General features: G+C 33.2%; 1 protein-coding gene across 6 annotated transcripts in view; it reads left to right on the top strand.

Annotated features, from left to right (window-relative positions):
• PCDH7 (protocadherin 7) overlaps positions 1-18,195 on the top strand; it is a 421,790-nt gene that overhangs the window by 257,723 nt on the left and 145,872 nt on the right. Inside the window, exon 3 of one of the 6 annotated variants that reach the window (XM_066233422.1) lies at positions 11,586-11,612. The exons of the other annotated variants lie outside the window; for them this stretch is intronic. Coding sequence (XP_066089519.1) covers positions 11,586-11,612 — 27 coding nt within the window. The remainder of the gene's footprint in view (positions 1-11,585; positions 11,613-18,195) is intronic. 6 annotated transcript variants of the gene reach the window in all.

The following is an 18,195-nucleotide window of genomic DNA, read 5'->3' as shown; positions in this document are numbered from 1 at the left end:
TGACTTTCAAGACCAATAAATGAGAATTTTTACATTATTAAAAGTAATCACTAGCTAATCTGGAAACTGTGTAAGTTCTCAACTAAACATTTACCAAGTTTAGTATCACAAGTACTGTAATAGTATTTAAATTCATGTTGTGTTTATTTGTAAATAGCTATTCTTAATGAAAATATATGATTATTTTACTTATCTGGATAAAATTTAAAGACCTCAATCTTCATTAAACACACAAAATTGATAAATAAGCAAGCATTTACAATATATTCCTTTAAAAGCCTTTTATATAACAGATATGAAAAAATCTTAGTAATACTCAGGACAATTTTTTTATTTGCAAATGTTAGAACCAGCATCTAGGTCCTTTGCACTAAGTTCTATTCTCTATGTGACCTTTGTATTTGTCCTAAATCTTCTCAGCCCCCTCCTAGTTTTTTTCTGTTCCTTTGCCACTTCCCAGATAATTGGGCCCCATGCTATCTAAGGAGTGCTCAATTAGCTGTTCAAAGTCAGGCCTGGACCTGCCACATCTTTCAATGGAAGACTTTCTTCTAGAGACAAGATAAGATTTTTCTTTTTTCTTTCCTTCTCTCCTTGGTTTCCATCTTTGAGAGTGGTGGGGTGGTGGTGGATACATTTTAACCAAGTTTGGAACACGGTGATTAATTAAGAAGTGCCACCAATTGCAGATTTTTAAACACTATGTTGTTTTCATAAATTATCTACCTGAATTCCGCTTCAGGATTCCCATTACTCATTCTGTCTTTTTCTTATTACAGTGAGAGGCATGGAGGCTTCACGTAAGCCTGTGATTTTTCTCATGCAGCCCTAATTCTGGGCTTCTCCTCCTCCACTGCCCCTCAATGTCTCTGGTGGGTCAGGTGTTTTGAATGTGTTAAGAGCTCTAAACAGTGGTCATTTCCCTCTCAAAGACCTGTATTGAACACTTTTAAATAAATATCATTTGGTACTTAAATAATATGCAATAAATACAGACATAGAGATGCTATTCCTTATTTTCATATAAATCTAAGGTTGATTTATTTTTTCCTTGCATACTCTGATATTTTTGTTGTTGTTTTTCTATATGAGTATTGTTTAAAAGGTCATTATAATGTTCCATTGGAGTAAATATTGTGTGTATGACCCAATTTATAGTTAGGGACACTCTTTTAAAAATCTGACTTCATAGGGTCCTGACTTCCTTGTGCTATGTTACATGAGAAAATATCTATTAAATTAATCAGGACCTATTAGTATCCAGGAGAACTTGTTTATAATTCTTGGCTCTACCCTCAAACTGTATGCCTATGGGCAACACACGTTACCTTAGTAAGCCTTTATTTTTTCACCTATAAAGAAAATGATTTTATGTCACTAATTATTTTAGAAATACTGTACTTTTTCCATACTGACATTCCATAAGAATTATTTAAACCTTCACACAATGTTATGTTTCAAAATCATATAGCCCAGAGAGAATATAAATTTAAGCATGTTTTTTAGGCAATATTTTTGTACTTTGTACTGAGAAATGTTGAGATTTAGTAAATTTGAACTAAACCATTGAGAAAGTATGGTTTAGTTTAAATTTACTTATGCTCAAATCTTTATTTACTGGTAACTATGTGATCTCAAACAAATTATTTAGACTTTTTGACCTTTGATTTCATCATTTGCAAAAAACTTTGGAATAGTAATATATTTAAGATTGCCGTGAGTATTAAAAATTACCTATCACAATATCTAATAATTTGACATTTAATAAGTATCTGTAGACTTCTTTTTTTTTTTTTTTAAGAAATACCTGTCATTCAATACAACAATGACTAATTACTACATGTGACTGGTTGTCAAAATTCAAGATACTTTTCGCATTTTGGTAAATAATACTCACTTTTCACTAAAATTAAATAAAAGAATGGCAATGAAAAGTCATTATTGAATATAGCTGAAGCAGTAAGTTATGTCCAGCTATTAATAAAAATAAATGATTGTATTATTAAGCTAAACCACAAATCATGTTTAATATCTGGAATTTGTCAAATTAAGAACAGTTTTTACAGATAAGAAAAGATTACTGAGTCATCAAAAGAACTGAATAGGTCCTGGCCAGTGGCTCAGTGGGAAGAACGTCAACCTGGTGTATGGACATCCCTGGTTCAATTTCCCGTCAAGGCACACAGGAGAAAGGACCATCTGCTTCTTTTCCCCCTCTTGTCCCCCTTCTGTCCCTCTTCCCTTTTTACAGCCAGTGGCTCAGTTGATTCACGCATAGCCTTGGGCTCTGAGAACAGCTTGGTTGGTGCAAGCACATGAGCCTCAGGTGCTAAAAATAACTTGGTACTAGAGCATTGGCCCCAGACCAGGTTGTGGGTTAGAACCTCGTTGGTACATGTGCTTGAGTCTGCCTCACTATCTCCCTTTCTGTCACCTAAAAAAAATCAACTAAATAAATGATCCCACAGAAAGTTTTTGCCACTACTCAAAATCAAAGCTGACCCTTTGACCAATAATTTGTTTAATCTTTTTGCCTAGTAAGAAGGTGTTCACGATGAGAATAGATATTAAAATGATCAATGTCACAAACTTTAATACTGGTTGACTAACTGAAACATAGATCAAAAGTTGTTTGACTTTTGCAGTATCATCTAATAATATAAGATAAACTGCACACTACACTAGAAACTTCTGTCACTCAAGCAGCAGTCGTCTGGCAGACACACAATATGGCAGGTAGTGTCATGTGATGTGGCAGTCCAATCTGTGTTTTGTTCTCATTGACTAATATTGTTACTTTTTTTTTACCTAGATATGTTTTGATATCCAATTACATCAAAAAAACCCTTAAAGTTGGGGACTATTTCATCACCTATGTATCTGTCCCAACATCAGGTCACAAGCATGCATGAAATGAATTATTTCCTTCCACACTTGTTGCACTAGATTCTTATGAAAGTGCATTCCATACAGATGGCCTTATCTGTCATGGTCTACCAAGTTTTAACTCACAACCTCTGTCCGATGGTGTTTATTTTTCTATACACTGATATGGCCTTGTAACTCCCATTCGAAGAAAATGTTGGGACCTTGCTATAAAAGAAAATTGTTGCCACCATTATATTAACAGTCTGTCTGAACAATGGTACTTCTAATTCTTTTTCTGTTTGTGGACTGTTAGATCAACTGTTAATAGTTTTAGAGAATAAGGAGCCTTCTGATTTCTTTGTTTGTAGATATTAAAGCTAAAGATTCTTCTTGCTTTAAGATAATAGAGGGTGTTATTTTTACTTTACATAGAATGAGTCTCACATAAAATAACGTTAATCGAAAAACATTCAACATGACTATTTGCACTAGAGCTTTCTGGTAACGAAGTACATCTTTTCTTAAGAAACACACTAATAGCCCAAAGTTGTAATAATCTGAAACTCACAAGATCATTATTAAAACTGAAATGTTACAACTAACTTAGATTTTATTTTTGATCTGATAAGAGCACGTTCAGCTACCAGGGACAACATGGGAATTCCTTCCACGTTTCACAGAATTTAGTCTGGGCCACTGATAGTGACAGACATGTAATAAAAGCAAACACAAACATTAAGAATTATTCCTAAATTCAATATCAATATTGTGCTTTCTGCAATGGAATCCTTTTTTTAAAAAAAAGAAATACAAAGCTTGTAAAGATAAAATGAATGTGTGATCATACTCAGACAAATAATTCATTCATTGTCATTTGAGAAAAAAACTTAATAATTTAAACTGCTTGTATTTTTATTCTTCAAAATTTTGTACAATTTTTAAACTTAAAAATAATATTAGTTTTGGTTAATTTTGGCTAAATGTAAATTCTATCACAGTATGGATTTACCTATGATTTTGTTTGTTTACAATTGTGAAAGACTAAAAGTAAAATAGAGCTCTAATGGTCAGGACAAATTAACCTTCCCTTGTACCTCATTTTCTTGTTTGTAAATTATTATTAATATTATTGTCAACTATGTAGATCAATAATTTATTTGTTAAGCAGTTTAAAACCATGAGAAAATGTTGTACCATTTGAAAGCTTTATTAATTTTATTGACAGTAGATTATTGTCAGGAAACATATTTCATTTTTGGATGCCTAGATTTATGACAGAATTAGTTACAAGGGAAATGAATTTGATGGATAATACAGGAGGCTTTGAGCTGCATGGAAAAATATTACAGTGTTTCATAATATGACTGTCTCGCATTGAACTATCTGCTACTTTGCTGCCCAAGGTTGAAGCAAATATTTTATTAGAAATCAAATCACTTTCAGATAATAAAAAGCCCCTATTCTGTCACTGAATGAAGAACAAGTTCTTCAAAGATCCTCTTTTAAATTAATAAAATATATCAGTTTATGTATTATAATGCACCAACCAAGAATAATAAAGGACTCAGTTTTCACCCTTCTTCTTAACCCTGCTCCTTTATGTGAAGCCTTCTGCTGCCCGTGTCGATCTGATATGGAAATGCTTTGTACTCGATGTAATGGACATTTTATTCTTTTATAATGGTACTCTTATTCATTTCTTATTTTTGTCCAGCCAAGAGTAGTCGGAATTTGTTATGTTTTACACTTTAGACTACCAGACACCTTTATGGGTCAGCTGTGTTCTACTTCTGTTGGAACATGGACTCCATTAGGAGGGAAATGGAGGGGCAGTGAAGAAAAGGAGCGTGTGAGGAGGAAGAAGAGGGAACAGGGATGTGTCCTTCTCTAGTTCTTTTCTCCTTTTCCCGTGCATCTTGCCACCGGAGTCTTCACGAGTTTCCTGTAAACTCTCCCATCTACAGCATCTCTTCCAGTTTGGGTCCTTTCTCTCCTTCATCCCACTTTTCTTGGCAGATCTGATTATGCTGATTCTCTCTCTCTCTCTCTCTCTCTCTCTCTCAAGAAACCCTCCACCACTTTCTCACCCTCATGGGATAGAATTGTGGTGCCATTCGAAGGAGAAACCAAGATTTGATCTGATCTTCAGGAAAAAGCTATCATCTCCACCCAGACTCATAATATAAGGATCTTTTTTCAAATTTCCTCCTTCTCAAATTAATTAGCAAAGTAACCCTTAACCCTTTGCATGATGGATATGAATTGCTGCATTATCTGTAAAACTCCATCGGGGATGTCAGCATTCCCAGTTTTCCTTTTTCTTTTTTTTTTCCTGCTACTTTACTGACCTCCTTCCCGTTTAACGGTAACTTCTTCCGCTCTTCTCCTTGTGTCATCTCCTCTACTGTCCTTCACGTCTCCAAATTGGAGGGACACTGGAATCTAATCCTGATGTCACCTAGAACATTCCTGAAGAGTTGAGGGGGAATTTAGAATTTTTCTGTATTATTATTGATTTTAGAGGGGTTTTAAGATTTGAAGAAAATATTTCAGTGCTTTAAACTTTAAACATTAACTGCAATTAGTATGTCACAGGTATGTGACATTTACTTATTCAGACATCTCTTGCCTTTTGTGAAAATCAAGGGAGTAACTGCAGGGGTCCCCTTTGTCACATTACTTTGGTCTCTGAGTTTTTTGACATAAAGTCAAATTGGAGTTACATTGGCCAAATAATTTGAAGTAAATGTTGTCTGAGTTACTATTACATGAACAGGCAGTCCCCAGGTTATAAACGTGGTAGGTTTTGTAGGTTTGAAAATGTTTAAGTATTTATATGCACAGAAAGGTAAAACTAAATACTATGTTAAGACAAACATCTAAGTTACATTTAATGGGTAAATGTTCCTGTTCTAACTTATATACAAATTCAACTTAAGAACAAATTTACAGAACCAATCTCATTCATAAGCTGGGGACTTCCTGTGTACACAAATATGTATATACATATATGTATATGTATATATTTTAATATTTATTTTCATCTATCTAATCTATAATGTAGTTTCCACTGGAAAAGGAAAAAAAGTAACTTTTATTTTAAAGGAGTTCTGGGTTTCATTAGACAAAGATGAAAATCAATCTCCAAAATAAATAAGAGGGAATAATAATTTGTTTTAAAATCAATGCATGGGTTATGATCCACCTTTCAAATCAGATATACTATTTATTTAGAAAAGAGCTCATTTAACTTATGCAATGTCAAAAAATCACAGCTTTTAGTGATTATCATTCAAAATCTTCACCAAATTTACATTTTTAAGTAAAAATGAAACAAACTTATCAAGGTTGGTCTTTAAAAAAACTATAAATGAATATTTCATACTCAGAAAAATAGTGTAGTTGTACATTTGCATGGTTATAATAGTTTTGTTTTGTTCATTAGATTTTATGGCAATCCATATAGGAGAGATTTCTTAACCCCTAAAATGTCAACATATTTTTTTCTAAGTGTATGTGGTCTGCCATAAATCAAGTGGCCACAATCAGTATGCATTTCTTGTAGAATGGAAACATAAGTGACATTTTGAAATATTTTAATTGCATGTTCAGAGTGCTAGTGGATATGCCAAAGTGAGAATAAGATCCTGAAACTAATTAATGTGGTTCCATTTATCAAGAGCGCTAGAGCTGTTATAAATACTAATAATAGCATCGTAACAGTATATTTCCGTTTGTCTATTGATAGTGCTGTCATAGTCCACCACACCACTGAATCAAAGAGAGTCTTTGTGTTGATTTAATAAAAAGCATACCACATTGCTCTGTAGTAAACTCATAAGACTGTCTATACTAAGGCTTCTTACACTACTACTGTTCTTATTGTAGTATCCCTAGTACTAAGACTGACAGTCTTGAAAATAAATTGTTTTTATTATTTACAAAGCTGGAGGATTAAGGGAGTCAGTAAAAACATTTTCTCAGTTTGAGGACATTAATTAATAAAAAATATGTTAAATACAAAAAATAATCACATGACTATACTTTGAGGACGGGACAGATGAGCAAAGATGGAGGGATTGATGTGCAGGGGTTAGTTTTAATATAAAATCTTGTCATAACTGAACTACATGGCAAAAAAAAATTCTTCAAAAGGCATTCTTGGATAAAGGCCAGTCTTCATTTCTCACCTTTAAACAGGTGGGAATCTGCTGGAGGAGGGTTTGTCTACCACTGTTATTGTGAGAACAGGTGGAAAGAGCACTGGGTTAGGAATTCTAGATTTGGTCCTGAATTTTCCATTCCTTATTAATTTTTTTTTAAATCTAGTTTGATTTCTTAGGTCTTTAGTTTGTTCATGCATAAACATAAAGTATCTGGGCTCACCAACATTATAGGTCTTTTCAATTAGCTCTAAAAGGCTGTGATTCTGTAATCATTAATATAAGATGATTGACGTCCTAAAAAAAAAAAACCCACACAAAGTGAGAGCAAAATGTAATGGTTAGAATTATGTATCCAGGAGAAAACTGCCTGCCAATACATAATGCCAACAAATTATTTGTGGGTTCTTATGAGTCACCTTTAAAAGCAGCCAGTTTACTACTTGCAGTGGCAACGAAATCTCCAGGTCAACTACAATTTTCACGGCAATAAAATGATCTGAGTAGAATGTGGCAAAGACGTGTTGAATCCAAATAAAACACTTAGAGAAAGAAAAGCCAGCCACGATGAATGTAAACCTATGTGAAGAGAAATTTCGCTCAGACTTGAGATATGCTTGTCATCTCTGGCAAAAGGCTAGACTAGCAGCACCATTAAAGGAAGGACACGTTGATGCATAGTTTTATGTCCTCTTGCGTGTAAGCTTCATTTGTCTTTGCTTTGAGCCCTAAGTTCAGCTAATTACTTACTGAATTTATATTTGGATTTCTTTTCAGAAAGCTTTATAAATTATCATCTTTATTATATCAACAAATATTATTCTATATTAGGTTGGTTGTAGAACAGGCCTTGAACTTCAGATATTTGAATGTGGTAAAAAATGATAGAACATGGCATAGGGAAGAGGATGCCTTGGATTTTAGTGGTGACCAAGCAACCAATTTACTAGCTTTGTGACCTTGGAAATTTTACTTAGTTTCATCGATATTCTGAATTCTCACTTGAAAAATTAATAAAATTTTTAACCTCTTAAACTCTGTTAAGGTGAGATAAAAAAAATATATGGACATGCAGCATAACATCTATCATAAAGTAGTCTTTCATTAATTCTTAAGTGATTTCACTTCAATTTACTCATCCTCATACTGAAATAATTCCCAATTTTTCGAATTTGCAAACCTGCAATTTAATCCTGGATTTGCTACAGGATGTGTGACCTTGAGCAAACTATTTTCCTTTTCGCCTCTAGTATTCTTATTTGTAAACGGAAGATTTGAACTATATATTCTTAATTATTTCAGTACCTTGTCATCTAATTTTATTTCTTCTGGTTTATTTAGTTTTAAAAGAAGAAGAACAACAAAATAGATGTACTACCATTACCCAATCCTGCAACAAATGTCAATAGTTTTCTATATAACATTTTAAAATTCAAAAATATATTAATTTTTGTGGCTTTCTCAATGCAAAGCTTAGACCTATGAGAGAATGACCTTGAAAAGCATTCTAATTACCACCTGGAATAGTTAAAAGACTTGGGATTCTGTTTAATTAAGTATTCACATTATGGATTCTTCCTTAAAATGGAAGATTTCCTTCTACTATTAATAATATTGATTCATAGAGATCTAAGTTTTAGTTATTTTGACCTACAGTTGATTTCTCTTTGTCTTCTAAATGGTGGCTACTGATTATATTATTATTCAGATTTCTCTCCTGTCTGTCTAAAGACTATTTTTAGTTTTTTAACAAAATTAAGCTCTTGTATCTCTGAGAATAAAATTATTCTTATTCCTCATGAAGATGGCTTGTAGCTATAAGGGGCTTTCTTAAAATATACAAACATAATATTATCTCCACTTCTGATCATCAAATGATTCACTGTTATATAAATGTTGTTACAAGTCTGTGAAACAAAACCTGTGAGAAATGCATAGGTAATCTGTATTTCACTTGTCCCCTGTCCAAAAAAAATGACTGTAATATAATTATGAAGAAATGGTTGAGCAATGACAAAGGTGATCCTTTACAATTTAATTCTTTAGCTAAAATTTAATATTATTCTAATATAGTCAGGATGCACTTAAATGTATCTTTGTCCTTGGCCATAGAATTCTACAGTACATTGTGATATTTCACACCTACATGGAAATTACCACTTTATAGGCTGTAGATTAGCGAGACTGACCCTTTCCTCGGTCCGTTTCTTTATGATTTTATGATGGAGAAATCTAATCAACATCATTCTTTTACCATATTCCAAAACCTTTCTTTTCTAACTCACAAGGAAAAGCAAAGATAAGTAAATAAATAAATAGCAACAGACACAAGATTTAGTACAAGAATAAGAATTCTTTCATTAATAAATTAATGTAATATTCATCATTTTGCCCATTTACCTTATATAAATATCATGTAATTAACCTATAGATCATTTAAGAATTTGAAGAAAGTGATCAACTGATATTTGTTTTCTATAAAGGCACCTAGTTAATGTCTCTAAAGTTTTTAAATATAGATGTCAAATTAGCTTCTTAAACCTCATTTAATAGCTATAAAAGATGGTAAATATTATTTATAGCATATCTTGGAAATTTTGTCATTAGTAGTTCTCAAATTATTTTATATAGTTTTAAATCATGAGAAGGACCCTTAAAATAGTATTTTCTTTCCTTTTTAGATATGCGTATAAGATTAAAAGATAAAATACATTTGAATATATTTAATATAATTTTCTTAGAAATACCTCAAAGCATGGTAATACCACAGAAATATGTTTTAGTTTAGAAATTTGTTAGAAATGAAGTTACAAAATGAAATAACAGTGCACAGTTATATCTGCTGACCTAGGAAATACTTCTCCTATTAGGCAATTTAGGAATGTGTGTCAGGGGGAAAAGAACATAATGCCCTTTTGGCGTATTAAGTGGTATTTAATTTTTAGGGAGAGTGTCATATTACAAATGATATTCATTCATTAGGTCACTGTTAGAGTGAGACTGAGTTAAGACTGGAATGCAAATTATCATAAAGCCTAGTTTGGCTTGTATAAAAATATGCCAACTCATAGAAAACACATAGACATGGGTTGCATAAAAACACCCATTCACAAAAATTGTGTTCTCTCAATTTGATCTTATGAATCACTTCATTAAAAAGAAATATTAAAACATTAGCCATTGTGAAAAGCAGATGGAAACTTCATGGTAATACTATCTGATAAAAAGTGAGGAAATATCTTTTTAGAAAACATATTGTTTTGGCCTGTTTATCAGTGCATGGCCACAGTATATAAAATGTATTACATTTACCTACATGGTAAAAACCAAGAATAATTAGATTTGAGGTGTTTAAATATGCCAGATAGATAGATAGATAGATAGATGATAGATAGATAGATAGATTTATCACCTACATACTCTGAATTATAAGCAATTGTAAACACTATAGTGTGAAATAAATTTAAACAGAATTCTCAGAAATATGAGAAACCCAACATTTTCCATATGCACTGTCATATTTCATTCTTTTTCTAATATTCATATTTCATTAGCATTTAGTGCACAGGCCTTGGGATTTAAAAAAATATATAAGTATATTCAATTTTGAAAATCTGTGAACTGTTTATCATTTAATTTGCCATCAAGGCCTACTTGGTTTTGTGTAAGACACTAAATGAATCTAAATCTCATCTCTTTAACTTTTGATATGCAAATATTTTTACTCTGATGTTGTAGCAATACAAATTGAAGTTTGCAACATGAACTGCTAATGTTAATTTGATTACCTCTGTGTTATTGTGGAATGCTACAAAAATAGCAGAGATGTTTAAACAAATGAAACTGGGAATGGAAGAACTCTTTCTCTGCAGGCCCTCTGCAATGATGGTAGTATTAATGCATGTACATGGATGCTTGATGGTTCTCAAAGAGCAATGGATGGGATTTTTAAACCAAATATTTTGGAATATTTAGAAAACCTGACACCTTGACTTTTAAAAAATTTTAGTTCATCAGAAAGTCCTCATTTTACCTTTGACTAGCTCAGAGAGTACAAACCTATTGAAAATATTTATTGCAGATCGTAAATCATGATTTTTTTTTAGTAGTAAAGATGTTTATCTACTATAGTATAGACAAGGTGCCTGAATTGTGAATTCAGTACTTTTTTGGATGGAAGTGAATCAGGCTTTTAAAAAAAACTATGAACTGGGTTTTAAAAGAAAAATTATAAATTGATTTATTTGATAGATCCGAGGAGATTTCTAATAACTTATAGCAGAAAGGACGATGTATGTATCTGGTTGCAACTTGGGAAAACAATTTTCTCTCTCTTTTTAAAATAGTAACTGAAAAAGGTATCTCACCAACTTGAAAAAATATATATATATGCTATATCAGTAGGCTATCCCACTTGTGGAACAGCAGTGATACCTGCCACCTGTAGTGTGCCTGCAGCGTGCATGTTGCTTGTCTACCCGTGAAATGTCTGTGTAGTGTCTGTCTGTAATTTGATTATGCCTGAAAGTCTTTATGCTCATTAACCTTTTACAGGTGCTGCACCATTCCAAGGAACCGCAGGTACTAAGAGAATGTGCACTACTAATAAAAGCAAAGCACAGCACACTCGGGAGCTCCAAGCTCTTCTCAGGCCCACTCTAGGCCCTGGTTTAGAGATTTCTGAATGAATTAGCATTTTTGTGACCAAGCTAAAGAAGTAAAACAGAGAAGTGGCTAAGTCTTGAATAAGCAACATGTTGTATATTCCCAACATATTATTGACCATTTCACCACCAGCAACAAAAAATTGATGTAAAGAGAGAGAGAGAGAGAGAAATTGAGTGCTATTCCTCAAGATGTGACTAGAAAAATGTTTTAGAATGTAGGCATCTAATATTGATTTTTAAAGAGTTTCCAAAGAATGTATGTAGTATATGAAAATATAATGCAGAGATGAACTATTTAGAAATATAATGCAGAGATTAAATATTGATGAATAGAGAATAATAGGCTAATGGATCATAAACAAAATTAATTATATTCAGGATTAAACATTGAATTCTGTTGGGTTAATTCTTTTCATAATTATAATAGATTTTTTATGTAGTTAGTCAAAGAATATCAAACTTTCAGTTTTATTCTACATTTGTGGAAATTTATAATTTGCATATATAAGGAGTGATGACCTTGAATAAGTGAGGAAATTTTTATATACATGTATATATGTTTATATATGTATATGTATGGTGGGGCAAAAGTAGATTTACAGTTTGTAAGGAAAATAGTACAGTAATAAATAAATAATACAAGAAAAACTCTGTTTTGCATAGTCACTGCTGTTAATCTACTTTTGCCCATCCATATATATATATATATATATATATTTTTTTTTTTTTTCAACATGATAACTGTAATAGCAGAGAATTTTCTTCCAGAATTCTATGGTGGTACCATAACTCTTTTGTCATAAAATTCTTAACCTGTATATATAGAAAAAAAAATTCACTCACAAAAAAATACTAATTTCCTTTTTTGAAAAAACCACAAATATTCTTACCAATGTGTTCTTTTATATACAATAAAACATTTTAAAATAATTTAAATCAATCTACTTTGATATTAAATAGACTTGAGGAAACCACTGATAAAATCCAACAACCGTATTAGAGTTGGTGAGTTATTGTGATTATGTAAATCATTAGTGCTATTAAAAATAATGATGCTGCTGATACTAGTCTTTATCACTGAAACCATTTTCAAGGGCTGAAAATGTGGCAAAGCACAACATGAGCACACTCTGCTTACTGGGTTCACAATCTAAACTACCATCTTGCTCTTCCTCTCATTTTAAAAATGCAAATCATTTTATAAGTCAATCATGAAAATTGTTACATATAATAATCCCACATTCTTTTTTTATACTGGGTATAACATAATTCTCTAATATTCTTTACATATATAGTGAAGAAAATTGGGGTTGGTGGAAGTAAGGAAAGAAGGCTCTTATTTTTCTCACTTTTAAAAAGAAAGTTTTGTAGATGTAAATTCTCATTGCTTTGCTCATCTCGTCATTTCTTTCTCACCTTACACTATTTCTATCAATTCAAATGTCATGGTTTTAAAAAAAAACTCTGTTCTAAAACTCTTCCTCTTCCAGTGTAATCTGGAAGTACTCAAGTCACCACTGAAATGTGTCTTAAAATTATTTCTCCTGAAATGTGCCACTGGCTGCTGCTAAGAGAAAACTGAGCTCTACTCTGCACCCTTAAGTCCTAAAGTCAGTCCCTGTTTTGCCAGCCTTCATCCTCATTTAAAAAGACAACTTGTTTATTGAACCCTGTTAAACATAATGAGAAAATGGCAAAGAGTTTGTCTTCTTCCAGAGTGTGTACTGCACAGAGGCTGAACAAGGGGGAGAGAGTTAGGGTAAACTATCCTCAATGAAAGCATGACTTTGTCCTTAGTTCCATTTAGATCACTACTCATATGACCACACAACTGACTTTTTAAAAATTTTATTCCATCTTAATTTAAATTTAAACAGCCACATTTGGCTAGTGGTTATCGTAATGGACAGTACTGATTTAGACATTCATGTTCTCATTTAACTTGAACAGGCAGATTAAATGGTTTCAATGTAGCCTTTGAAATAGACCCCAAAAGAAGAAAACTGGCCATTATGCTTTTGGAGAGTCAGTGTTCCTTTTGTTAATTTCAGATGGTTTTTCTTGGTTGCTGTGTTTTTAACCTCCTTCTTCATTGCATCTAATTAAAATATATCCTACAAATTAGAACTATAGACATATATACTTATGTATGGGTATATGCATATATAATTTTTCTTCACTAGTGGGATTTCAATAAATATATTAAAATATCAATAAATGTATATAAAAATATTTTGTGTGCTATTAGCCATAGAGCTTTTCCTAACATTTATCTGGTATTATGGTTAAAGATATGGCTTTCGAGTCACTGTGACATGGGGTCAAGTTCTAAACCTTTGACCAGCTCAGTGACTTTAGGAAAATAAATAAGCTTCTCAAGTCCTAAATTTTTTCCTTAGCACATGGAGATGATAATATTTCATACATTGTTAGGATTGTGGTGAAAATTAAGGGAGCTGGTAATTCAAGGCCTGGAGCTTTGTGCTTTCTTCATAGTACTTGTTAAATAACTGTTAGCATATCAACCAATCTCATTCTTAATGTTGCATAAGGGGTCAGATAAGTACTACATGTTCTCAAAAGGAACATTTTTATTTTCTTTTAAGTGGTTAACAATGGATAATTCCCAGCCTCGTTGAATATAAATAGTGCTAGTGGGTTTTAGCACTTCCTCCTCCGCTAGCCTAACAAATATAGAGGGTGATCTTACAGGTGCCTCAGCACAACACTTTTACAATGTTTGGGAGAAATAACACTATTTTCAAGTATTTAAAGAATTATACCAAGGAAGGGACAATCTATTTTTAAGTTTTACTTTTAATAGTAAAATTGTCAAGCCATGTACCTACTGGCTTTCAGCTGGGGCTAATTACTTGATTATAGCCAAATTTAGGGTATGGTCCTTGTAATTTAGGAAGCCTTCACCTATAATCTTACAAATCACAAGGTCAGTTGAAGGAGAGAAAGATGACATCACCAACTGAATAAAGAAAAAAATGACTAATGCTAAACTATGTATAAATTCTTCATTTCTAGCCCAGCAACTTCTAGCATTAATGTCAATGCCCAATGAGGAAAATTGTCTAACTCATTTTTTTTTTTTGTATTTTTCTGAAGCTGGAAATGGGGAGAGACAGTCAGACAGACTCCCGCATGTGCCCTACCGGGATCCACCCGGCACGCCCACCAGGGGCTACGCTCTGCCCACCAGGGGGCGATGCTCTGCCCCTCCAGGGTGTCGCTCTGCCGAGAGGAGAGCCACTCTAGCACCTGGGGCAGATGCCAAGGAGCCATCCCCGCTCCCGGGCCATCTTTATCCAATGGAGCCTTGGCTGCGGGAGGGGAAGAGAGAGACAGAGAGGAAGGAGGGGGAGGGTGGAGAAGCAAATGGGCGCTTCTCCTATGTGCCCTGGCCGGGAATCGAACCCAGGTCTCCCACACGCCAGGTGGACGCTCTACCGCTGAGCCAACCGGCCAGGGCCTGTCTAACTCCTTTTTGATAAACAATCCTCCCACATCAAACCGCCAGGCATAATGGGAAAGATCTTACTCACTTCTTAGGTTGCAATAAAAAATTGTGGAAGGATTATTGATGCCCATAATCTTCTACCATCACATGCCGTTTTGTAAAATGTCTGCTTAAAATCTCATTAAGAATTAACTATACATTTTGCCTCTGTATCAATTACCTCCAATTATAAGAATTTGAAAGCTGCAGACTGTAGCCAGTCATAGGGAAGGTGGCATCGAAGTCCCGCATTATACCTGCCAAAGCCCAGCAGTTTCAGCTCTGTGTCTGAAGTTACCGCGACCCATGACTGCTTTGTGGCATCTGTGTTGAGGATAGGAATAAGCAGCCATTTGTAAGTAAACAAAAAAAAAGAAAATTCATTTTATTTTAGTTTGCTTTGTACGACAGAAATTTGGTTTCTAACTTTTAAGTGTAAAAGTAGAGTATGTATATATATAGAAATTCAAATTGGGAAAAGTTGATGATAAAAAGCAAACCTGTATGAAACTCAAAGATTGGCTTTCTGACATGCACAGTTAAATGCGTGAAAGATAAGTAAAAACCACATCTTTACGCTTAGTGGAAAATAATTCGTATGTTAAGATGGTTTTGCTACCATTTAAATTTCTGTGCTGATGTGTGGACGATTTGTACTATGTCCTGGTGAAAGTCAAAACAAAAGCACTTTGTAAATCTATAAATAAATCACAATCTTTTAAAAAAATAAATTAAAGTTATAGTTTAAATCATATGAATATATTCAAAGCCATCGCTAAAATTAGTTTCAGAAAGCTAGAAGATCTCTGTACGTGGATTTGCGGTGTTGAATACAGCAGCTACCCACCAATTGCAGCAAACAAGCCATTTACATGTGGCTAGAGCAAACTGAGATAAGCTGTAAGAATAACACTGACAGACTTGGAAGACTTAGCACAAATAAAAATAATGTAAAATATCTCTTTTTAAGTTTTTGTTTTTTTGATTTTATTCATTTCAGAGATGAGAAAGGGAGAGAAGAGAGAGAGAGAGAGAGAAGGGGGAGGGGCAGAAAGCATCAACTTCCATATATGCCTTGACCAGGCAAGCCCAGGGTTTCAAACCCGTGACCTCAACGTTCCAGGTCGATATCAGACAATGTAAAATACATCTTTAATAATGTCATATTGATTGATGACATTGATTACTCTTTTGGATATGTTGGGTTGAGTAAAACACATTATGAGAATTAGTCTTCTTTATTTTTAAAAACATGGCTACAAGGACATTTTAAATTAATCATGTGGCTCTTCTATGAGATTTGCATTATGTTTCTATCAGTTGCCATTGATCCAGATGGTGTTTATGTTTAAGAACAAAAAAAAATGAGGCAAATGTATGTGTGTGTATGTTTATTTCTTATTTCTGTTTTCGTGAATTATACCAGTAACTTAGTGGATGAAAACAACCTAAATATATTATTTTACAGTTCTGCAGGTTAGAGGTCCAAAGTGGATATAAATAGGCTAAAATCAAGGTATTAGCAAGTTTTCATTCCTTTTGGAGGCTCTAACATAGAATCCTTTTTCTTACCTTTCCCAGATTCTAGAGACCTACCTCCCACATTCTCTCACTAGGGGCCCATTCCTCCATCTTCAAAGCAACAGGCTTCTAAGGTTGTCATCTCTTCCATCCTCTCTGCCTCTTTATTCTGCTTCTAAGGACCATATGAATACTTTGGGACTATATGGATAATCTAGGATAATCTTCAAAAAAAATACACATGCTCAGTGTATACATCTTCCCATAGCAAAGTCAACTCTGTCACCTTAATCCTTCCTTGGCAAGTAATCGAAGGTATTCATTCACAGGTTCTCAGGATTAGGTCATAGACATCTTTGGGCATCCACAATTCTGCCTAGCACAATGTGAATATATATACTTATATTTAATGAAATTTAATAATAAATAAAAATCTATCATCTATCTTTGTCTTCTCTGTATTATGATAAAAATTTAGTGCTTTTTTTTAGACCCTTTTTCCCCCCTTCTGTACTAATTATTTTAATCATTTATTTAAGTCTCCTGAAAACTTCAGAGAATTTTTGTTTTATCCAAATAATCATGGCAAAGGTCGGTATGATAACCCAGAAAAACTAAGTTATTCATTTTAATTTGGTTGGTCTAATTAGGGGAGAAAAAACTCTCAGCATTTGAAATTGTTTGCTATTCTTCTCAGATAAATTAATTACAGACAGAGTAGCCATTTGAGAGGAAAACAACTATGATTGTCAGCGGGAGAGCACGTTTTATAGCATAGAGAGAATGAGTAGAACTTGCATGAAGAAGCTTTGAAACAAAACCAAATAAAGGAAAGAGGAAAAGTCCTTCTCTGTCTCTCCAAGGGATTTTGTTATTTTAGGACACCTACTCAGATCTTTTGAGATTATCTTGAGGCATGCTACTGTTAATTGAAAAGTGGGTGTCTCAAGGAACTGTAGAAACTTAGGAAACATTTGGTAACAACATTCACCTGGTCAGATACTGTAGAAATTTATTCAGTCTTATTTTTAAAGTACAGTGAGAACTCCATAGCAGGTTTCCCATCCAAGGATTCAACCAATGGCAGTTAGAAAATATGTTTTGAAAATGTTACACTGCTGCTGACATGTAAGATATCCTTGAGCCTAGGATGGTTGCATTTATAGCACTAAACATTGTATAGACATTTTTCCTCTTCATTATTCTCGAAACAATACAGTTTAACAACTATTTACATAGAAATATATAGGTACTACAAGTAATCTAGAGATCAGTTAAATTATATCAGAAGGTATGCATAGGTTATGTGAAAATATGGCACAATTTTATATAAGAGATTGGAGAATCTGAGGAATTTAGGTTAGTGTCCTAAAATTAAGTCCCTGAGGATATGGAAACTAGCTATATAGTGGATTAAACACAATTTTCACCATTGCTTTTATAATATTGTGTGATAATGAAGCTTAGG

Source organism: Saccopteryx bilineata, chromosome 5 (assembly GCF_036850765.1).
Source record: "Saccopteryx bilineata isolate mSacBil1 chromosome 5, mSacBil1_pri_phased_curated, whole genome shotgun sequence".
NCBI classification, from domain to species: domain Eukaryota; kingdom Metazoa; phylum Chordata; class Mammalia; order Chiroptera; family Emballonuridae; genus Saccopteryx; species Saccopteryx bilineata.
This window is presented reverse-complemented; position numbering and strand designations above follow the sequence as displayed.